Here is a 25383-nt window from a genome sequence, read left to right as displayed (position 1 = left end):
GGAGACAATGTATGAGCTTCTGTTGGAACATTGATGTTAAACAATTTCCTTTACACAGGGAAGTTTGACTGGCCATAAACTACCTCCTGCCTGAGCTGGAGCACTGAAACCTTCACAGCCATCACTCCATTGGTACCTTGATAGTCTGCAAACAGTTGGATGTCTCTGTTTCCTGTCCCAACACAAAGGAAGCTGTTCCACCGCAAATATGCAGACTCAGTGTTGACATTGCAGGCTGATACAGCATATTATGTCTGGTGTGTAGTAGTCATTCGTCCATGTGGCTGACAAGGAGCTTTGGCAATCAATGTACTGTAATTACCACAACAAAAGCAGAGGGGAAAACAGACTGATCAGTGATGAAACCATTCATCACCAAGTCAACAATTGCTGCTGATAAGAACGTGTGTTCATTGCTCTTCCTAATTCTTTGTCTTGTTGTCCAAAGCTGGAAAAGTCTGAGCATCTGAGAGCGAGGCTGCTGAGAGCAGCAGATTTCTTTGCCTACTTTTATTTTCAAGAAAAGGCAGGAGAAAATGGAATGAGGCAGAGATGGGGAGACAGAGAGCAGCCAGCATTTGGACTGAAGGAAACCCAAGAATGAGAGCAGCCAATAACAACCTTGGAAGGTTTTGTTGGAGGGAGTTTCGGGAAATGGGCCCCCCTCATTGGGGCAGGGGAGTGGGGAAAGCAAATGTTTGCAGGGGTAGTGCAGTCATACAGTGAGGGGGAGAGTTTTTGAAGAGGTTTGATGGTTCTTGGTGATGCCTGTGCATGTGCCAGTACGTCAGCGATGGTGGGTGTGTGCACACTGGGTCATGTCTTTGTGAACTACATGTTTTCAGCACCTTGAAATCTGCTGAGGACTATAAAATTGCCTGTAAACATCTGACCACCACTCTGACAGCGGGATTAACTGAGCCTCACAACAACAGTTCATACTGCCTGAGTTTGTTGTGCTTTCGCTGCCATTTCGTTTCACTTTGAGTGAATGTTGCTGTAAAGTAGAGGTTTTCAAACTGCGAGGCATGGCTCTCCAGGGGGGCACGACAGAGGTGATGGAGAAAGAGAGACATTCTCAAGTAAATAAACTGCCTGAAGTGAAAGGCACATTTATTTTGTTGAAGTTTGGTCTGCCTGTCAACACGGTCAACAGTTGGAGCTGCAGCAGCGGCTGTGACACACATCTCATGGAGGTATTTTAAAACTCTGTTGCTTTAAAAGTCTGGTTGCTGCAGTTTGCAGCAAAATCTGACCTCCTTCTCTGACTCTTAACTCAGTCAAATCTAAACACACAGTGATATATTTTTAGATTCAGTGTGACTTGCACTTCTCAAAGTGGACTTCTTAATATTCAGACCTTAACAATTAATTACAGAACCTCATATAGGGTAAGGGTATGGCCTTGTGTCTAGCCAAAAGCTGTTTTGTTGTTGTCATTGCACATTAAGACTCAAGGGACACCGTTACTGAGCATCTCACTAATTTTTAGCTTCTTTTGACCCTTTTTTAGCCTGCTGAAAACCCCTGAGTTTGAAGTTACATCAAATATTACCCTGGCTGTTGTCCCCGTCAAACCAAAGTTATTTTCCATCAATCAACTTTGTTGTTTGTTTTTTTTCTACTTTGAAACCCCAAATAGAAGAGAATTGCTGGAAAAAACAGCGTGTTGGCTGGTGTAGTTTCACCTTGAAAACTATTGTGTGTATAAAGAATAATTCATTGTCTGTCACTTTGCAGTTTATCATAGCTATGTGTGTATATGGTGGATTGAAATTGAAAACCAAGAAATTTGAAGCGGGCTGTATAAAGGAGACATGGATTAAACCTCAAAGTGTAAACAACACTTTAAAGACATACCATCTTGCTCTCGGTCCATCTCTTTGTGACAAGATCAGAGGAAATTGTATCAGATTGAAGCACCAGCTCAGTTCGGTCCTTTTCTTACCTATTGTCTCTCAAACACTTTCTTGCTCAATCGTTTACTTGTTGGCACGCTGGCAGCCAGCAGAGTGCTTGGAACACATTTAACACAGTGAGTGATGCTGGAGTATGCCTGTGCCTGTTCCAGGGAGAAAGGAAGAGACGCTTCAAGGACAAGAACATTATGACCATAGTTTGAGATGTCTCGTCTTACCTCAGCACACACCTGAGGTGTCAGCGCTCTGTCTCCATGCTTGTCTTACTTCCCTTTGCACACACATGTGGGAGTGCCATTAACACTAAAGCTCAAGATAAAGTGTCAGTTGTCACTTTCTCACCAGAACCTTTTTTAACTCACACACAGCACACAAGCACGGAATATTAATCTGCAGCAATTTTGATATTCAATCGGTTGTTGTTGTTTTGGTTTTTTAGTGATTCCAAGTCCTCAAATGCGGGAATTTGCTGGTTTTTCTACGATATTGCGCCAGGCATTTTTCACTATTTTCTGTTTCTGTTGTTTTGAAGACCCAAATAAAATATAATCAGCAGATTAACCATAAATGAAACTGTCAGTTGCATCCCTACATGCATACACAAACCTACAGATTCAAGACTATCAACCTATAAACATGGCTACAACATGACTAGATAATTCAGCCAAGAGGACAGTTTTAGAAAAGTGTCCCGCAGAATTTGCATCTCTCCATCTTCATTGTGTGTTGGCTTGCATTCATTCATGTCCGTGCAGATGATTTTGGTGGTTTAAATGCATGTTCATTGGACATCTTCTCGACAAGCAAGAAGGCTAATACGTCAGAAAATATCAAAGTGTAACACAAATATTATGCCGTGCAGACAGACAGACAGACAGACAGACAGACAGAGACATACAGCCTCATAGAGACAGACATGTTCCGAGCTCGTTTTACAGATGTTGCTGCATTTTGAGGGAGATATTGTCTCTGGTGCTCTCCTCTCCCACCTCTCCGTGGCCTGAATTTTCCCTCTCTGTTGGTGGTGAGGGCTCCGTCGCTCACACAAACATATTGTGGTCTTTTGTTGTTGTTCTTTCCAGGCCCACCGCACTCCTGGTTGGTATAACACCGGGCTTGTTAGGAAGTACATGGAAAACTGTTGCTATGGTAACTGTCAGCATCAGGATTAGTGTGCTGGAAAGATACATGTGACAAAATTTAGCAAAATGAAGGATTAATGTGGAGTGTGTGAAAAAGGAAAGGAGTCGCAAAGAGGAAAAGGAGGAGGTGAGTTTTGCAGAGTCATGAATGCAGATCCTGGAACAGTCTCTGTTTTATCTTTGGTGTGTTCATTATGAGTTTGACCTTTTAATGACGATGTTTCAAAGAGCTTTGGAGCTCATATGATGTTTCGGTTCAGTCAGGCACAAAATCAGTATGAAACAGTTGCGGGAGTCCAGATGATCGCCCCAGCTGCTAGCACACAGACTAACATGTGAGCAGCACTTTGTGTTGTAATAAGCTTCAGTACATCATGTGTAGGATTTGCAAAGGCCTGTTAGGGATCATCTGCTCCCTGTAGATCACACACACACATCTGTTAAAACAGTGAAAGAGAGAGGAGGGGTGTGTGTTTGTGGTCAAGAATGTAATACAGCTATGTGTGACGTATGAGGATTGATCACATGTTGTGTTTTATTCAGTGTGTGTGTGTCTGCTCACAGGAGGGTACAAGTTTATGTGCATATTTGAGCTCTGCTATGGGAGGACACACGTGTGTCACAGGTGGTGAAACCTTAACAAACTCCTGATTTCCATCTAAACACCAGCAGAGAATAAACAAGTCCAACATGGAGACGAACTACACCAGAGAGTCCCAACAGTTTTCACAAAGTCCTCCTACGGCGAACTTCTTTAATTACTAAAACATGTGCATCCTCTGGAGTTATGATCGTAGCATTTGAGTGAAAGAGATCTGCGTGAGAAAACCATGGACAGAGAGCACAGTTTTTAAGGGTCAGGGCTTGAGGTCATAGGGTCAGACTTAACTAAACACAAATAGTAACACTCGTGCATCTGTGAGAGAGAGAGAGCAACGTAGGAGATGCATTTGCTGACAATAAACAGAAGAAAAATGAGAAGTGCTGTAGCAGTAATGAACACTGAGAATATGCTGCATCAGACACATACACACATTTTTTCAGCACTAAATAGACCCATAACTGTAGTAAACACCTTTTTTCTGATCTCTGTCTCTGCTTTTCCTCCATCTCTGCACAGATGTTGCAAAGATGTTCACTGTCATGTTACTGTCACTTGTTTGGCACATTATTCTTTAATTGTCCCTTTGGTTTGTGGTCTTTGGGCCCCTGCTACCAAAACAATCATCTCTGGCCATTAATTTCTAACAATACAAAATGAGTTGATGGCTCAGGTCAGGCTCCCTCACATCCCCTCCTTGTCCTGTTCCCTGACTCAGGTTCTCATTTTGCCAGGATAATAGGGAAAAGATGTTGCCTGTCGGCTATAATGTATCAGCACTCAGTACGGGAGTCGTCTGGAGGTACTCAGCACTTCAGCCTGTGTGATCATCTGTGCTCCATTTCTGCCTGCCTCCCAGACGTGCTGTATGGGGCGCACAAATCCGAGGATGTTTTTTGCTGCTTTGACAAGCGAGGCATTCGAGGTTGTGCGTGATACTCTGAGGGCCGAACAGTAGCGGTACAGTTGATGTTAACGTGGCAGCATGGAACCAGTGTCAAAAATCCTCCTCAAGTGTTTCCTTTTGGCAAAGAGAAGGCATTTCAATTGTTTAACATTTATTTAACCTGGCGTCAACAAGCAAAACGTTTCCAATCACATCACTGGAATAAAACCATCCACGTAAGATAGCAGATGAAATATGAATTTGCATAAATTTGGTTTTTAGGTGATTGTACATCTGGAGCTAGTTTTCAAGACGACCCATCCCCCCCAAATACCAACTGTGTTACATCACGATGCAGGGGTCTGGATTCTGTGTGTGTGTGTGTCTGTGTGGTGTGTGTGTCCCTGTGTAGGAGAGAGTAAACCAAATTCCTGGAGTAAAACCATGGCCTGTAGGATGTGGAAGAGTCATAAGTGGGGAAAGAGGGCGTGTGCATTTGGGGAACAGAAAGGGTTGAATTAGTTAGATAATTTAGGAGCGACAGGCACAACTGAGTGTATTGTATTAAACGTGTGTGGGTGGGTGTGTGTGTGTGAGAGAGAGAGTGAGCACAGCTGTGTATCTCCATATATTATCTCCACATGCAGAACTGCTAATATATTCAAATGTTTGTTAACCCAGAAGACATTGACCTGATAGTCTCTCTGCACACAGAGTTTGACTTGACCAACAAAATAATTCTTTGACCTCTACAGGAAATGTCTGTGTCGCTGTGTCATCGCTTAAGTCACAGTGTTTGCATAATTTGATTTAAAATAATAAGGAATACCCCTTTGTCCACGATCTCAAGTTTATCTGGCTTTCAAGCAAAGCATAGCACTAAGAGTGCTCGACCAAAGGTCAATCTCCCCTTTCCAAGTGAGGCTGTTGAAAGTTTGGCCTTTTTTTTAAAGTTGAATTTAGCTCTGCATTTGAAACATTAAATCTTAATATCTTCATTTGTTATCTAAGAGACACTGCAATATTACAGACAATGTCGAGCGGTTTATCTTTTACCATCAGTTTGGTGCCCCTCTGAGCGGTGGAGTATCTCAAGGCTCTGTCACAGGTCCACTTCTGTTTTGTATCTATATGGTTCTGCTTGGCCAAGTAATACATAATCCTGACATTTCTTTGTTGTTTGTTGTTCACTTTATTCATTCATTCATTCATTCATCTTCTATACCCGCGTATCCCTTTCGGGGTTGCAGGGGGCTGGAGCCTATCCCAGCTGGCAATGGGCGAGAGGCGGGGTACACACTGAACCGGTCGCCAGCCGATTGCAGGGCAACATAGACAGACACACAGACATACAACCATTCACACTCACACTCACACCTATGGACAATTTAGAGTCACCAATTAACCTAATGAGCGTGTTTTTGGTCTGTGGGAGGAGGCCGGAGTCCCCCGGAGAAAACCCACGCATGCACGGGAAGAACATGCAAACTTCACACAGAAAGGCCCTGCCCGACCCGGGGATCGAACCAGCGACTACCTGCTGCGCCACTGTGCCGCCTCACATCACTTTATGTATCTGTAAAATCAATAACAGCATTAATAGTCTAATAATGCCCTCCAATTCATTGAAGAAAACTCTGACCACCTGGTTCCCTCTGTTTAGCTTTGTGTCAGAAATGTAGGATTTATCTCTGTCACTAATCCAACTTTTGATTGTCAGATTATTTAAGTATCTCAGTCCTGCTTGGGTAACGCCTCTTTGCACTGGCTTTCAGTTGATTTGAAGTGACTTTAAGGCTTTACTGAGGCCTTTTAAACACTCCGTGGTCTGGCTCCAGCATGTTTGTGAGTATGTACCTGCACTCGACAGAACAAAACTCTTCTTGAAGAATACAGACTTAAAATCAAACTCGTCTTGTTACCTCATTGACTTCCCTGTAATTCTCTACCAAAAATTACTATATTATAACTTTTCTGCCTGTCTGCATTCAATGTTTTTTTGTGCCACATAAAAGTGCTATACAAGTAAAGTTTGTTATAATTGTCCCATAAACCATAATTATACAGATTGGCCTCTGAAGCTGTAACATTCCTTTGCTGAACTCCTGTCCACAAATTGTAGCTGTAGCAATTAAAAAGCTTGACCCAAATTGTCAACATTATTTATAGATTGCACTACTTTTGTGTGGCCCTTACTGGGTCAGAATAAGGGAAAACAGGCAGCCATCTTTGAATCATCTGGGACTTCCATCTGAAATCCCTTTGAAAACTGGTAACTGTTCAGTTCCTACAAGCCTTGGATTTTGGGACCTATCCCAACAAATCATATCTGTTCCTGAAACATGCACTCACTCTGCTTCTCATTCTCCATTTTCTTAATCTCATCTTTTAACCATCAGTTGTTGGATGTGGGAATATCGGTGGAGCGTAGGTCGGCTGTAGCCAGGCCGAGGATCGATGTTTGTGCCGCCCACACAACAACAGCATTGCCAGCAAATACGAGAGAGAGAAAGAGTAACAAACACTGGAAAGACACAGAGCTCGAGAGGCAGGCAGTGAGAAATTCTTCACGGCCAGACCTCGTTACTGCTGATTGACAAGTCCTCGAAAGCTAGTGTGTAGTTATAGTTCTGGTTATAGCCTCACTGTCACAACTGTGCCGTTTCACAGGTTTATCCATGGGCTGCCACCCTCACTCCTCCTGACCAATTCACACATGTTCAGTTTGCATCTGCTCACTGCTGCGCTCACAGCTGTGAGCCAGCGTACATTCCCACACATCCCTCCACGCACTGTTCACACACACCTTGAAAAGCACACTCAGGCGTTTGTTTCGAATGTCCCACTGGCCCTGCTGTGTTTCACTCAGTTCACACATCAGCATCTCGGATCAGTTTAATTGCAGCTGTCCTTTTCTGGTTGTGGCAGACGAGAAGATGGGATGGGAATTCTATAGATGCTTGAGTGAATTAACGCACTGAGGGGGAGGTTTAGGTCGTGTGTGTGTGTGTGTGTGTGTGTGTGTGTGTGTGTGTTGTGGGGGCAGAAATCTGGTTACACAATCTGATTACACAGCCACCTTCCTTATGGGGACAAAGTGCAGGTCCCCATAATGCAAATCATTACATTTTAGGATGAAGACTGGGATTAAAGTTAGGGTTAGGCGAGTAGTGGTTTTGGTTATGGTTAGGGTAACCATGTAATGTACCCATAAATTATGTATACAGGACTGTGTGTGTGTGTGTGTGTGTGTGTGTGTGTGTATGAGGTGAGGTTTGTGTGCATTAAAGTATGGGAAGGATGTGTGTGGCGTCACTGCAGACAGGAATGCCCTCTAATTGATTCATTATGCTAAGAAAGTGGGAGAAAGAAATTTATATCCCTCTGTTGGCTTTTACACACACACACACACACACACACACACACACACACACACACAGAGCTATGTAAATCTTTGGCCTGGCGTCATCTGTGAGGCCTCTCCCACCGAGCACATTTGTCTCTCTATGATGCCTCATATGTATACAGTTACTATACTATTTTCACCATCAATCACATAATTGTCTGATTGGCAGAAAATTGTGAAAAATGTCCATCACAGTTTCCCAGAGCCCAAGGTGACATTTTCAAATGATCCTCAAACCGATACAGGAGGCAATATCAATATCCAATATCAACATATCAATATCCACTAATGATATATCAGCCCTTTTTTTACATAAACACATAAAATAAACAATGAATCATGATACAAATCCTTGGATTTTTATTGGTGGTGTTTTTTTGTTTGTTTTTGTTATGACTATATATTGAGTGGGACAGTGTAAAAATACACTTGTCAGTACTATGTAGTAGATGAGAGCCCTCACACCTAGTTTGGGATTTCTGTGCTAAAATATTTTAGCTATTGGCCAACATACACCAATGCTGATATATCTGCCACAAGCTAATGTCACTTAGCTTATTACAGTTTCAAATTATTACAGCTCAAACCAGCTTATAAAATGGCTTAAAGGACTTTTCCATTAACTGTTTCAACTCTACACACACCAACTCTGCAGTTGTTCTTCCAGTACACTCTTAAAAAGGAACATTTTAATCTTGCTCCTGGTTAAATAAAGGTTGAAGAGAAGAAAGAACACTGCCACCACCTTTTAATGCTCTTCATGTTCACTACCCTTGTCACACTCCTCTCTCTCTCTCTCTCTCTCTCTCTCTCTCTCTCTCAGTCTTATGTTCTAACCAAGGGAGGAGAGATATCTGCCACACGCTGATAACAGGGGTGTGGACACACACGCACACACATTACATCACCACCATCAAGCTGTCCTCTCACACACGTGAAAAAACACATAGAGGGAAAAACTGACAAGAATTTAATGGAGAAAAAAACTAGTTTATCTAATGATAGATCGAAATAACCAGAGAAGAAGAGGAGCTGCATTCACCTTTAAAAACTCCTTCCCTCATCCGTGACACACACCAGCACATAACTGCTGAATATATCAGCATCGCCAGCAGCCCACACAGTTTAAACCGACATTTAAATGCAAATAGGCAGAAACGTTGTATTCTGCAGCCACTTTGCTACGTGTGTTGTAACACGAGGTGCTCAAACAAAGAAATGAAGTAGAAAAGAGGGAAAGAGTTCAAGAATTTGGGCAGAAAGAAGACACGAAATACCACAACATGGAGGGTTGACGTGTGTTTAAGGAGATTAAGGAAGAATGGAGTGTAGAAAGACGGTGAGAGGCAGATGGGGAAAGTGTATAAGAGGGGTTTAAACCACCTGTTGGTTTGCCGTCTTTCCTCTGTCTCTCTCAGTCTCTCTTTCTGTCTGTTTTTGCATAGTTTCACTAACCTCCTCGTGACATGCTGCGATCATGAAAGTGAAACAGGATATGTTGAGACGCTGCTAATGCACAGGCATGAAGGGAAGAGCCAGTTTCAATGTATGTTGATGTGACTCTGACATTGACATTAAATCTCATTTTGGATGGTTTGTTTGTGCTTTTCAGCCGTTTCTTTCTTTCACAGTCCACAAGCTATTGTGGACCATGAAACAGGTCCAGGAAAATTCAATCAACTTCAGACAGTGGGTTCTCATGGAAACTAAAGCTGAGCTCCCTCTCACAGAAAGGCCGCATCAGGGTGACATGTGCGAACACTTGTGTTGCCAAAGCACTGTTGGCATCAAGAGTCATATAATAATGAAAAACTAGCTTCATTATGGTCCTATTTAGTCTTAAATATGGTTGTTTGAGGTTTAAAGACAGCTGAGGCTGCTCACACGAGAATACAATGAACACAATGAGAAAAAAAAAGAGGAATTTTCTCTAAATTTGTCATCTGTACAAAAACGTTGATGCAGTATGTTGTGTAGATCCCTAGTAACACTCTCTCACTGATTCCACACACAGCCTGTTCAGAGTCACAGCTGACCTGAGAACAACCAGAGCCAAGAAATACCAGCAACAACAAGACAGATCTGATTGAATTTCATGCAGTTTGCAGAACAGTAATAATGTTAAGTTGTTTTTGGATGTATGTTAACGCTTTGCAGAGCAGAGCATTTGGTTAATGTAGCCGGTGGGCTGAAAGAGTAAAGTCTGTGCGCATGTACAGTACGTTTTCACACATTTCATCGCTGAAACACTCTTTTATCAAAGGGTTCTCTAGAGGATAGACATTTTCCACCGTATTTCATTTCTTTAGCTTGAGATCTGTGACACAGGAAGTGGGTGTTTGGGTCACTAAATCAAAATGTATGAGTTTTTTGGATTTTGTACTTGTTTTCCTGCAGTGTTAACGTACAAGAGTTCAAACCTTAAACCCTCAAGGGACAGATAAACATTTTAATATGCACAGTATGAATAGCACAATGTCTGTTGTGAAATAACAAAAATGTGTTCAGTGAAATATTATTTTTGGCAGCACCAAGGCTCGTTGTTTTTGTATCACACATGTTGAATCAGTTGGGAGAAAAGCACCTGTCTGCTTTAAAATATCGACTTCTTTACAGCATCATGTGACACACTGGAGGTTTGTGGGAAGGCGGAGTGGCATCGTGTCAGCATGAAAGCTATTGTTCTGTGCTAATATTTATATAATAAGTCAAGCTGAGTGCCTTAAGAATCCATTGTGAGCTCATCTGTGCTCATGTGACAGTTCAGCCTCAAGCTATGACACCCTGTACAGCATGTTTGCACTCCAGAGTTCTGCAGCGATCGGCTGCTTCGGCCCCGCAGCTTTTCAGTCAGCTGGAGAGTTGAGCTGCAGGCATTGTGAACATGTGGGGAATGACAACAAACATCAACATCTATGTCTGATTCGTGAGATTATTTAGCTCAGTATTGCAAAAGTTTGAATAATTTTACAGCTCATTAGTAAGTTTTTCCTCAGCATTACGGTGCAGTTGCTGGCTGATGAAGTGCTTTTTGCTTTCTTGATAGCTGTATTCATGAATTCAAGGGAGTGAATGCATATTTTTCTGGACCTAGACCAGGAGCATAATCTCTTGTCCTCCTATCACTGAGTCCTCTCTCTTTAAAGTTGGAAGGGAAAGAGAAATGTTGCCTCTGTCTATTTAAAGAGAACTGCCCATTAAAAACTGAAACTTGTTTGGGAGTAGCATCCCTGCAGCTCATCCTTTCTGAAGGTTGTGGCAGTGAAATAAAGGAATTATGTTGATTAAGCCTTCAGAAGCATAATCAACGGCATAAAGCAGACAGTTTGCGACAAAACACAAAGACGGAGAAGAACAAAGACAAGCGATGTGCGAGCTGACTTGAGTTCTTTATGCTGTATTTCAGTTCGTCATGAAGACGCCACATTCATTAGTGCTGGTGAATGACACAGGATATGAAGATTTGACTCGGGGGCATTGTGACAGCACAGCATGTCAAGTCATAGTGACTCGTGACAAGTTCAGCTATGCAGACTTTTAGGGCACGCCATCCCTTTCCCGATAAATATGTAGCTGGAGCCAGCAGCCAGTTAGCTTAGCTTAGCATAAGGAAAGCAAAAGAAGACAAGATAGGAAGATGCTGCTTTTGGGCTGAGCTAGCTGTTTCCCCATGTTTTCAGTCATGCTAATGGGCTGCTTGCTCCGGCTTCATATTTCGCTAACCATGCAGACATGAAAGTGGTATCAATATTCACGTTGAACTCTCAGCAAGAAAGCAAATGAGATTTATTAGAATGGGGATATATCCCATGAAAAACGTCAAACTACTCTTTTAATCCACTAAATTTGTGTGAAATAATCTTGGACCTGTGGCATCCATCAACCCAGGCTTCTGGCGAGTACAGTGTGACAGTATGCTCCATGACAAATATCAGTTTTCCAATCTGATCATGTTGCTGCTTGGCTCCTGCTCCTTACTTTGTCCCTCCATCTTTTTTTTCCAGGAGGCTCATTCGCTGTTGTTTTTACTCTCCTCTCTCTCTTTCACTCGCTCCTGAATTATGATCTCAGGAAAACACTTAAACAGCAGGTAGCGCGCACACACATACACACACACACACACACACACACACACACACACACACTCTGCAGCAGAGCAGGGGACATTGTAAACAGATCTCAGCAGGTCCTGTCCTGGTACAGCAGAGCTGGACACACAAATACACTCAGCTAGCCTTCGTATCACACTGCTGTTACGCAATACGCCACAACACCAGTGGGGAAAGCTGTTGGTTATTGAGATCTCTGGCCAGTCCTCGTGTTCTCATGTTCTCTCCGCTCTCTCCGGTGCTGCTTTTCTTCCCGTCCTCCTCATGCTGTGCATCATCTCCCCCTCTGTCTAACCTATTTCTCTTTATCTTCCTGAGTGCGTCTCTCTTCTGTTGCTCGCCTCTGCCACTTTTTTCCCCTATTCCCTCTCCTTCATTTTTATTTTTAAAGGTCCAAAATCCCTCTCTGCTTTTCTCCAGCTGCCTGTCATTTTCCTTCCCACTGATCTCTCTCTTTCTCGCCCACATGGAACTGGCCAGATCGGCTCTTTTTCCTCTCTGATTGAGCAACACTTGAAGCAGCTGCATGTGGGGAACACACACATGCACATATATGCGCTAACAGTTTGAGGGCAGAGCTGTCGTGGCCAGAATGCCTGACAGACAGAAATCTTCTTAATTTGGTAAAAACCCCTTTAAATCATCCTCATATGGGCTTTGGTGATACTTCTGTAAAGCAATGAAGTCTGTGCATTGTCCTGTCACGCAAACACACAGCAATGTCAGCACATACAAGACTCTTTAGACTGAAACCTCCCTAAAATCTAGAGATAAGGTGTGTATGCGGCCTATGTGTTCCTCTCAGCTCATCGTGAAATCTCAAAAAAGTCACACCTCTTCTCTCTGACAGATGGAACTGGTTCCACTGGTTCCACTGCTGTTCTCATGGCAGCTGGTTATCAACCCTGATATAAGCAAAAGTCCCATGTGCTACGGTTGTTTGTACTTCACCGGCATAATGCAAATCCACTCCGTTCTCACGAATGTGTTATCTCAGGAACGCCTTGAGGGAATTTCATCAAATGCCACACGTGAACGTTGATTGGACTCAAGGATGAACTGATTAGATTTTGTTGTTCAAAGGTCACTGTGATTTCAGAAAACATGTTTTTGACCATAACTCAAGAATTTCTATCTTCATTTTGACAAAATTCACACATATGTCTGAAAACATTAAATGATGAAGTGATGGCCATTATTCAACACCATAACTCAGGAACAGAAGGGGAGATTGTGACCATATTTCACATTTGGTCAGATAAAAAATTGGTGACACTAATCACTAGATCTTCTGTGCTGCCAGGTAGAAGATGTGTGTGAAGCTTCCTTGTTTCAAAATTTGTGCCTGTCTTTGCAGCAACATCCATATTTGAAGCATTGCCGTCCACCACATGCTCATTGGTTTTGCTAATATTGAGCTTCAGGTGATTGGCAGTGCACCATGTGATGAAGCTCTCTGTCAGTCCTCTATACTGCTCTGTAAAAAGAGTCTCTAAGTGAAGACAGCATGTTTCTCACTGGAAATTATTCACTGGAATCAAACATATCAATTTAGTGAAAACATAGTGAAAATTTATTGTCTTTATATGAGTCTGGACAGACAAGGATGTAAACTGCAGTTGACTGGTTGGTGGAGGTGCACGACCACAAGGAGATAATTCTAGTTGTATTATTGTTTGATGTGCACATTTTGACTCATCAGGCACTAATTACACTTTAAAAGTAAGAAGCAAACCATTGCTCATATCAGACTGTTGACACCTCCCGTAGTTACTGTTACTGTTGCTGTCAACATGAAGGATGGCGGGCATTAGCAAAATTCTTGTAATTTTTGAAGCAATGGGTTTTTCATTTCACACCGTGGGAAACAAAACCAAGCTGTCGCTAACTGGTTTTGTCAGGTGTAGCCAGCTAGCATAAGCTAACACTTGCACTGAAATGCTGCAAGTTGATTAAAAAGTTGAATTGAACTGATCGTGTTTCTTGTTGATTTGTTTTTTATAATGAAAAGTCTGAGATATGCACATGATGGCTCCATACATGAAATGAATTGAATTAAATTGAATTAAAGATTGAGGCTAAAGGCGCATGTGCCAGGCGAAAAGTCGTCCTGGTGGAGCAGCAGCTTTTCGCTAGTTAGAGTAGCTCGCGTATGAATGGCAGTGTCTTTGTAAAAATGTAATTACAACGTTATTGAATCTAACACAACATTTGGATCATTTGGATGTTTTGTATGCACATGGTCAAGTAATTTGTACACAAGTGAAACAAATGTAAATGGTCAGTTATTACAGGAGTACACTGGAATGTATCCTTCAACGTGAGTGACACTTTATTGCAGCAGAAGTCAGTGTTTTCAGCTGTTTTGACTCTGGGCTTATGGTAATTTCTGCATAGCACGCCCAGCTGGAATACAGGCTGTCGACTCCACTAAAATATTTCCAAGTTGAAAAATAACATTTAGAAACTGGGATACTGTTTTTGGGTCCTGGAAGAGCTCTGGTCGAGTTATGGAAAGTCATAAAAAATTACATCAGGGCCATGGAACAAAAACTGATGAATGCACTTATAGTTAAACAGCAGATTGGATTTTCCCTCACAACGCTTCCTTGTTCTGTCCATTGATTGACTCACTTTTCAATTTATTCAATACATGTGTAGCGTTTTTGGTCGATAAATTGGTAATCTATCCACAGTGGTGAGTGTGTTTGCAGTACACACACGTTAAGCTGAAACTAGTCCCTTAGATCTTATTTGCTGGCACTCTTAGTCGTGCTTCAGACTTTGCCACATCTTAGCAAACCAAACTCAGCAGGGAAACCTGGATACTTCTGACTTCGGGCTCAAAGGAAACTTGAGCTCCTGATTTATCAGAATGGGGATATTAAGTTAACGATAATCCCCTGTGAGCATGCAAGTGAAAGCATTGTTGACAAAAAGTCTTACACGCACGCATACATACACACTGGATGTAAAGACACTTCTAAAAGCACACAAAAACACACATGCATGCCCAAACACACTTCATTGTGTCGTGAGCCAGCGGTGAGCCAATGATGCTTGGCTGTGAAAGGGTTAACAGCGGTCATGATCCATCCATCGCAGCAGGCCACCGCTCAATTATTCAACAAGCTGCGATCTAGTTTCATCAACTGCCAACATCACTGCCAGCGTTTGCATGCAGAGGGAAATATACACATGTGCGTGTGTGCAGATAGACACGCATATTAAACATGTAAGCTGGTATGTCTTCATACACCACATAAACATCACACTGGTCTCATTAAAACTCATATACACAGTCACAAACACACGCAGACATGCCATGACTGCTAAATTATATTAAAATAACTGCCTAATGACAGTTTTGCATATTGGAAAAAAATAGTTCTGAATCTCACTTCACTAAATGTGAATCTTTAAAAGTAAATGTAAACAGGATTATGTTAGATTAAATTTAAACTCTGATCTTACTTATAATACAAGGACTAACTAGCTTTAAATAAATACAAGAACAATGCTGCTTATTTTTTTCCCTGTTTTCCACATGGATCATCCACTAGTGAGGATGCTGACTTTCCTGAAACATGCAGCTTTATAGTCAGTCTTTTAACATTATACTATTATATTATTAGAGACACATAGCCACAAAATGATGTTAAAGACCTCTAGTACAAGTTCCTCATTGTAGAACAGGTCAGCTGGAAATGTTCAAGTCAGCTGGAAACAGTGTTTCATCCTATTCATGAAGCTAATATTAGTTAGCCAGCTGATAAAATGTCGTCGGCGAGAAAAGCCTGCTCCGTTGTACCTTTGAAGTCAAGAACCCATTGTTAGAACACATTTACATTACCAAGAATTTTGAGGGGTAAATCTGCCCCCGTTATCATTAACTCTCTGCGTTCCACGTGAAAACTGAAAGCTGTGAGAGGAATAACAACAGGGGACGGGGGTGGCGTTTAGTGAATGTGTGTGAATGGAGTTCAAACTCATGTAGGATTCATGTGGCAATAAGTCAAATTTCTAATATCAAAATTACTAAACCACAGAGTCAAACACAAGTCTTGTGTGTACACAGTTCTCTCCCCCACATGTACTCACAGAGACTGACAAACAAAGGCCGATTGTGACAGGAAACTAAAGGAATTCATGGGATGGCACTGGTCCCTGTGACAGCACATCCTGTCAGTGTGCTGCAGTCAGGACGCTGAGGTCAGGACGTATGTTGGTCCATCAGACCCCGTAATGTTCTGCCATGGGCGTGAAATATTCCATATTGTTTTCCTTATAGAAACACACCCTGATTTATAGCAGAGTTTTCCATGTTTTGAGCAGTTACATTCTGGCACCTGGAACAAAACATGAATACTGTGTTTTCCCAGGAGTTCCTACTGCTTCTCCTCCCACTGGAACCTTTGGAAAAAATGTCCGATGCTGATAACTGACAGCGTTCCTAAACTAGTTTGCTGACGATGGGGGAAAATGTTACATCTCATTTCTCTCTCTCATCAAAATATTTTTCACAAAAACCATGAAGTTTTCAGCACCCGCAGTTCAAACAAACACGGTGACCGCATTTCACTTGATGGCCTCTCGGTTTGAAGAGGTTGTGTGGTAACTCCAAACCTCTCAGGCTGACATCTTTTCAGCCAGGAGTCTCCGTCCTCTACACTTTCACATGCAAGTCAGACATCTGCATCCATCCACGCGGGCACACGGTCGCGTTGCCACCCTCTCATCGCTGACACTCACGCCTGCCCACAGTTAAACCCATGCAGTGGCAGAAGTGTCCAAAATGCACACTAGCGTCAAAGGTTCAGACTTTAAGAGATGGCACAGGCCCCAGGGGGTGATTAGTGGGGTGCGGACAGGCATCAAGAGGCAGTCAGAGGTTAGATTGGCAGACACTTGCGTCTCCCCCACATAATGACTCCCAGCTGTGCTACTCTCACTGTTTATGTTAGAGGAGCTCCACTGCAAACTCTTTTCCTCCCTGTTGTCGCTAACTGGAAACTTCTGTCATCCTTGTTTTTCTGTACCACGCTCTCTATCTGTTTATCTGCATCTTGTCTTTCTCTTACTGTTTCTTCTCTTGAACTCTCTTTCTCAATCCTGTCGCTGCATCTAATTTTCTAGTCCTCCCACACGCTCGCTCCTTCCTTGCTCGGTCCCTTTCTCCTCTCTCTCTCTCTCTCTTTCTGCCATTTTTTCTCCTTCCGCCCAGATCCCATGATGCTAATACATCTGATTGGAGATATATTTTTCCTCTCCCTTGTAAGATCTGCCTGCCGCCCAACCCATGCGCTTCCCCTCCAGCTAGAAAAAGCAGAATCAGGAGGGATTCATCAGAGTTGTTGTTACTCTCTCTCTCTCCCTCCTTGACAAGGCAAGTTGCCCAGATCACTGCTACCCTGAAGAATTCAGCGCCTGAAATGAAATTATACATTGCCATCTGTGTTATTTTTTACAGTCATGGAGTAGAATCGGAGGCACTTTTATGGTGATCGAGGCTCAGCAATGATCCCTAAGCTGCATTTGCAATAATAAGTTACAAAAACAGTTTTATAAAAAGCTGCCTTCTGTCTTTCAGAATAACTCACAAACCATCTCCTCCTCTCTACACACTACATTACCTTTATCTCTCTTTCTCTCTCTTTCACCCTGCCCACACACTCCATAAGTATTTTTAGCAGGCTCAAGCTGGACCATGATGGTAGCTTCACATATGCAGGGGAAACAATAGAGTTGTCATGTTGCGTAATATGATTGCAGATCTGTCCTATGCACCCAGCATGTGTACTGTATGTAGACTCATATTTCACCCAACACCCACTCTACCTGTCTGTTACTTCTAACAGCTTATATCAGCTGAGGTTACAGAGCTGGCCAGCATGCTATCATCCCTCTCGCTGCACATTTTTTCCCAGTGTGTAGGCAGTAAATCAGTGTGATCACACTGTGGAGCTCAAGGCACAATTATACAGGTTCTATAAATGTCTTCATCCAGGCTGGTACAAGTGTCAGTGATGTGCTGCAAATGGACAGCTTTAGTCCGGGGTGAAATACACTCTATAATAAAATGTGACATCTGTGAGTGAAAGGCAGCACAAAATGAAAACATATAAAGCAGAATACATCTGTTACCAACAAAGAATGATTGACAAGTTGTTTCACAATATGATACGCTGAATGTGATTTGGTCAAATTGCATTCTCTTATGATACAGTAATCAGTGGTGCCTTGAAGTGACAACATTTTGTATGAAACTTAGAGGACTGAAAGTTTGTTTTTTTGCTAAATGACCAAAGTGACTCAGCTATGTGTTTTAATCACCTGCTGTGTTCACATGCTCTGCAGACAGCAGAATGCCTCTCTGACTCTCTACATATGCTGCACCATTTAAACCTCTTTTATAGGCTTTTAAGCAATCTAAATACCGATGTTTGGGGGTATTTTCTATCTACTTCCGAGCTGAGAGTGATCCCATCGCTCCACAGAGCTCTCTCTACTCCAATTCTGAGCCGCAGCTGTCTAACTTTTGATGATGATTCCCAAAATAAAAGATGTTATCACATTTTTAAGTGGTAAATTGTGTAATATTATGTGAGCAACCGGCTTCATTTGAGTCACACTGGTGACATTTGTGTTGCTACAAACCTTTCAAGTTGAAACAGGTGTACAATGATTTGTGTGTTGACAGTACTGCCTGTGAAGCAGTTTGTTAGTAAAAAATTACCAAATGCATATTATCACCCAGACTAATTATGTACAGCACTACAGCCTGTGCTGAGACCCTAATGCACAACTAAAATCAAGCAAAAGGATTAGGATTTCCACATGGCATAATCACACACTTGTCTCATTCTGTTCCAGGAGGCTATTGCCCAGGTTGAAGCCCACACCCAGGCCCAATCCCATTCACGGCCCCCAGTCGACCCGTCCGAGCTCGTTCCACGTCTGTGCCACCTGGCGCGGTCTGAGATAGGCTACGGCTTCAACCTCCACAGTGACCGATCCCGGCCTGGACAGTACATCCGCTCCCTGGACCCAGGATCACCTGCAGACCACGCCGGGCTCCGTCCACAAGACAGGCTGATTGAGGTAGGACAGAGGAGCGTGCATGGAGTGTCTGGGTAGTATAAGAGCAGGAGCACCTGACAGGACCATGCAATCCAATGCAGTAGTCCTGCAGTAAATCCTACCTCTGGCTCAGTTTTTGTTTACACTGTCACATTCAGCTCTTTTATATTGGACTGCACTGTATTATCATTGTTGCTATTCCTGTTATTTGGTCCACTCTATGTATGAGTGTGGGATGTAAACAGACACAAATACATTATTCAGATATGAACATATTTTGCCTTTTTAACAGGTTCGAACAGCATCTGAATTTTTATAGTAATATTCTTCCTTTAATTTAGGGGCCATCTCAAAAGTGCATGCAAAATCAACAAGGGAGCATTTCAGATTAGATTATCTTGACCATATTCCATTTTTACATAACCTTTTAAATGAAAAGCATATAATATGCACAGCTTTTATTTAGATTCAGTGCAAACATATTTGTTTCTTTTTTTTCTGTTTTTATATGGGTTTCAAATGCAAATCATGTTTTATTATTTGAAACTTAAAACAGAAAATGAAGCGATTCAGATGATTCCTAACAACATCCGATGCAGGTCCGATACATACAGATACAAAAATTTGTGTCTGTGGTGGGTGGTGGTGCTGTGAGGAGTGTTTTATGTGTGTGCTTCTTAAGAAGTTCATGGTGGAACCTCCACAGCAGCGGTGATAAGCTGGAGGGACTTTGGGTGGTGGGATGTCAAGCACAGAACAATGAGTGAGTATTCTGTGAGTGTTTTGATGCACACATGCGCTGGGTTGACACAGTAGAGCTGGGCAGAGGGATGAGGAGATGAAACGTGTACACAGGCTAATGACGTGACAAATGATAAATGATTCTAACTTAGTCTGGTACATGTCAGAGAATACCATGATTGACTGGGTGTGAGAAAACTGCTCCAGAGGCTTCCTGCAAGTCTTCATCTTGCCACTTTGGAGGAGCATGTTTTTCTGTATCTTTGTAAGTGTGTTTGTTGCTGTGCACCTACACTCACTGATTTTGCACATGTGCCCACATTTCCACGCAGCCATTCAATCTGTTACCTCCAGTTAACTCTATATGTACACTTAGATGTCCTTCTTTTGGGTATTTACCCAAGGACACACCAAGACACAGCACTGCCTACCCTTTTCCAGAGTATTAAAGTATTAAAAATGAATTAATTAGAATTAGCTGTTGTTTAAAAACAGAGCTGCAGGAGAGTCTAAAAGTCACCATTTCATGCAGTCTCCCACACCTGATTGAATACAGATGTGACCTCATCGACATACGCTGTCACAGCTGTGATTAAAATGGCAGGACTCACACTCGTGTCTACACTGTCAGGCCTCTGTTTCTAACAATAACAGGACCTGAAGCCTGGACTCAATCTTCACCGTGTGTCAGACTGGAAAGAGCAAAGAGGCCGGTCATAGGGGAGAGGAGAGGCCGCTATAAATCAGTCTGATCACAAGGGCTGACGGGGGAGAGACATGGAGGAGGAGGGAAGCAGGAGTGTGTGTTTATGTATGTCTTCTTATAAAACTTAGAGAGAATTAGAGGCAGAGAGAGTGTGTGTTGGCTAAGAGAGAAAATGAGAAGCAGAGAGCGACGATGCAAGGACTGAAATGAAGAGACCATTTTAAGTGGCGGTTACATAAAAGTTAAAAGTCGTTCATTGAAATCTCCAAAAGGGGTGAGGAAGTGGGTGACAAGAGCGTGAGTACTTAGTCAACTTTCCCTTGGTTAAAAAACAAAATACATGATGGCAGTAACCTCATTTTCATTATAAGCAGTTTTTTATCTGAGTGTACACACACAGCATTCACCCTTCATTCCCATGACCTTTGCCCTCACTGGCTGTACATCAGGGTCGAGACCAGGCTGCAGAGCAGGCCCAACAGGATTCCAATAGGGTCTGATAGTGAGGTTAAACAGAGTTCATTCAGGGCCCTCCAAATTATAAAGAAAGTATTTGTGGTTTATGTTTTAGACAATTTTCCCATCAGGCTTTTGGATTCATTTCTTAACTTTCAGGCAGCTAGCAGTTCCACTTAAGAGCAGCTCAGGACAAAATTTCCTAAAATCAGCTTTCAGAGACTTGCGTGGCACAACAGCAAGATAACACATTTTTTCATATTTTTTGTCCCAAAGTGAGTTCAGTGTTGCATGGCAGTCAAGTCCAGAGCAGGACTTGTTTTGACTCTGCGTCCTGATAGGTGTTTTCAGTAAGGACTCTGCACTTACGAACTGGCCTGTTAAAATATGGTATAGGCTATTTCTTGAATTAAGAATGTTTCTTACCAAGAATTACATGAGAAGATCAATACTCCTATCTTAGCTTAGCATAAAAACAGGGGAAAACAGCTTCTCTGGCTCTATTCAAAGGTAACAAAAAGTCACTAATTAACATGTATCTCATTTGTTTAATGAGGACAAAAAACAAACAGCAACAACAATTAGAAGATAATAATTAATGTGTCTGCTTCTTGACTGCAAGCACACACCTTCAGGAGCCAGGCAAGCTAAGCTAAGCCGAGCTAATGGGCTGATACAGATACAGTTTCTATAGACAAATTTTAAAGGTGAAATGTTCATCCTATCTGCAGTAACACCAACAATTTTAGGTCATCACACCTTTCATATCGTAGTGAACCCCCTGAATAGAAGTCAATTTCTGCCTGTAAGGGAGGAAATCTGTCTATGGTGACCATAATATAAATTGTAGACAATAATGTCATCAATGGACCAAAACATGGATAACCATTGGTATGGTCCTATAACTGTGGTAATGACCACCAAGCAGAGCTGCAGTTGTTTGCAGGCTTGGTATGCTCCACTGGGACATTAGTTGGTTGGTTAGAGTGTGTGGGAACATCCTCCAGCAGGCCACTATGACAGTAACAGTCCACCACCTCCCGGCATCTCTCCATGGAGACATAAATTGAGGATTGCATTTACATACACACACACAAATGACATAGGAACGTACTGAAGACAGTATCAGGCCAAACTCAATTCAATGAAGGAGTTTTATTTGCACCATGTACATGTGAATACATTGGGAAACATCTTGATATATTTTATATAGGAATGAAATAAGATGGTTCATAATATTTGCTGAGCTTAGAGCTGAAATGTAGTTTATTACTATTTATGTCCCCATTCCTTGTAACCATTCATGTATTTGCCTTTTTTTTTGTTTTTTGTGGAAAAAGAAAATGTGTGTTTACTGTTTGCATAAAGCTTTGCACTGTTTTTGTATTGCAGTTAACTTTAATTTCCTCTGGGAGGCTGTAAGGTAAACTTTATGAGACTCTGAGTGTTCTGATAAATACGTGATTTCACGCCAGCTTTAGAACTTTATCTCAGTGTTTTAGTTTTGTTTGGAGCGAAAAATCTGAGCCCCTGTTGATTTAGTTGGCTGCTGCGTGTGTGTGTGTGTGTGTGTGTGTGTGTGTGTGTGTGTGTGTACATGCTGATAATTGCAACCGTCTCTGACCATGCGTCAAGACGGCGCTCGTGTTATCTGTCAGCAGCTTGTTAGAGAGGTGAACAGCCATGACAGGTCTCTCTCTCTCCCTCGTTGTCCCTCGCTGTCTTTTTCTCTCACCACGCCCCATTACACTGGAGGTGTATCAGCAGCGAGCATTGTGAAGGCTATGGTGAGAGCTCGGCTTTCTGCCGATGTTTTGGCAGACACCGGTGAACGCCTCATCAGTCTCTCTGCACTGCCTGTGCTCAACAATGCGTACTCTGGACCTCTCACAAACTAGCCGGTGACATCAAAGAATATTCAAAAGTGCATCACGCACACTTTTCCAATTGTTTGGTCCAGACTGAAATACCTGGACAGCTATTGTTTGGATTGTCATGATCACCAGAGGATGAATCCTAAAGACTTGGCTGATCCTCTTTATTTTACCAAGCATCACCATCATGTCACACTTTTCACTGATCTAGTAAAATAATGTCAATATCCAATTGATGGATGGGCACAAAATGTTGTACAAACAATCCTAATGGTTTTAGTGAACCCCTGACTTTTCCTCTGGTGCTGCCATGATGTTCACATGTGGGATTTAAAGTGAAGTGTCCCAACAGCTATTGGATGAATTGCCATAAAATCCGATACACACATTCATGTCACCCTCGTGATGAAATGTAGTAGCTTCTGCTCCCTTAACTTTTCCACTTGCACCATCGCTTCTAATTACTGATTATACATCTATTCTGTGTCATGAAAGTGCCTAAACATTGTGCAATGGAAATGAAATGAATGTGATGCGGGCAGGAAATGAATTATATACATGAAGAAGTAACTCAATGTGCAACGATGTCTATTGCACTCACCTGTGCAGCTGATCTGCTGTTAACAAGGTCTACTGTATACACCTAAGGGGACAAATAATTAAGAATTTGTCATAGGCAAGATTTCACAAAGTTTCTAAAGCTTCACCTAAGTTAACAACTTACAAAACTCTGTCATTTTTAAAGGCAGCCTGGGCCTGATTTGCTGCCACCTCAAATTACTCAGGACAGAGATCCTAACTCAATGAGGAGAGCGAGAACGTGTTAAAATCACCAGGTGTAAATACAAAGGCAGGATCAGATCATTTGTTACCCAGGTAACATATTCAGATAGAGATTCCATTTGAATATGGTGTAAATGAGGTGTGGGTCTAATTCTACTTGTGCCTCGGGCAGGGATCAGGGATACAGGGACACTGACAATGAACAGAGATCGAAGCCTGTCTCCATAATTTCAACCAAGGAATGGTGTCTTATGCTGAGACATCACCGTGACTCTTTTCTAAACTTGATTTAGCAAACATGGCACTCACTCTTTCCCCTGGAAGAACATGCCAGCTGCTCTGGGACCATTCAGTTTCCACTAATTCACCCACCCAAAATTAATGAATTCATTCGAGATAACAAATATAACAAGTATCTGTAACAGCTTGTTTAACACTGTCCTGCAGTCTTTGAAATTTGTTTTGATGAATCCAATGTTAGTCTGTAGCTTACACACACACACACACACACACACACACACACACACACACACGCCACTTCAGAAATTTGCCCATGGACTTGAGGTGGCTGGACCTCCCTTGACTTTCATGAGACATGCACTTAAACAGGCAGACACACACACACACACACACACACACACACACACACACACTAGCATCAAGAGTTTCCCTGAGGAATAGTCCCATGAGAAATAAGCTTCTGTCCTGTTCCTACAGCATGTATTAATTAGCCCAGCTCAGAGAGCAGTGCATTGTCTTGTGTGGGGTTGGACTGTTGATGAAGGGCTGTGAAACATGACACAACACCTGTTGTTTGGCCGTATACAAAGATGCTTGTTCTCTCTGTATCAAACTGTCTGTCTGTGTCCCTGACTGACTGATGTCTGTTTTCATGTCTGCCTGCTTGTCTGTCTTGTCTGGCATGGACCCTGGGAAGAAAGTACAGATTCGAGAGGAGCTGTTCACATTTTCCATCTGTCAATTCTTCCAACTCATTTAATGTTGTCTTCCCTGTACTTTGTTGCTGTTGATCCTGTTTCCTCATCATTTCATCTCTGATAGACCCATTAAGTCTGTCTCCTTGCACCTATTTGCCTACAGTCCTACTCTCTACATTTATTTTTTGCACTTTGCTTTATCTTCCTCTGCTTCACTACATCCCATCTTGTCATAAGCAGTGAATTTTAAACAAATCCCCCTTCAGGATTCAGACACCTGACACCAGCACAATAGCCGGAGCCCAGGAGAGCCATCAATAATTGATTGTGTACCAACACTAACTTAGCGTGGTGCAACGCTACCTGCCTCAGAGAAGCCAAGGTCTAGACAAAGCTGTTGAATGCAGGTCTCCACATGCATGCAACATCTAGATAAGAGCAATAACAGGCTATTGTGTTTTGCTAGCTAGGTGTAGAGGCAAGGGCAATATTGTCACACAGATGGTCAGTCACATACACACATTATGTCCCTCAGCTGTTTCAGGTTGTCATAGCCCCTTTAGAAAGTATTTAGGAGTCTTCTTTTAATATGGTAAATCAAAATTGCTATAGGTGTGTGTACAGTGGTGAAGAATGAAGAATTCATCATTAATGACATGAGTGTAGAGTATGGAGTGGAGCAGGGCTCTGAGAGTCATCCTGAACAGTGTGTAAATCTGTATGTTGTTCCACAGCTCCACCT

At 42.3% G+C, this 25383-nt stretch overlaps 1 protein-coding gene across 1 annotated transcript in view; it reads left to right on the top strand.

The window, feature by feature from the left end:
- LOC143334586 (Na(+)/H(+) exchange regulatory cofactor NHE-RF2) overlaps positions 1-25383 on the top strand; it is a 34327-nt gene that overhangs the window by 4594 nt on the left and 4350 nt on the right. The window contains exon 3 of the mRNA XM_076753440.1: positions 18937-19164. Within this exon, the coding sequence (XP_076609555.1) occupies positions 18937-19164 (228 nt within the window). The remainder of the gene's footprint in view (positions 1-18936; positions 19165-25383) is intronic.

Source organism: Chaetodon auriga, chromosome 16, assembly GCF_051107435.1.
Source record: "Chaetodon auriga isolate fChaAug3 chromosome 16, fChaAug3.hap1, whole genome shotgun sequence".
NCBI lineage: Eukaryota > Metazoa > Chordata > Actinopteri > Chaetodontiformes > Chaetodontidae > Chaetodon > Chaetodon auriga.
The sequence above is the reverse complement of the archived record's forward strand: the minus strand, read 5'-3'. Positions and strand labels throughout refer to the sequence as shown.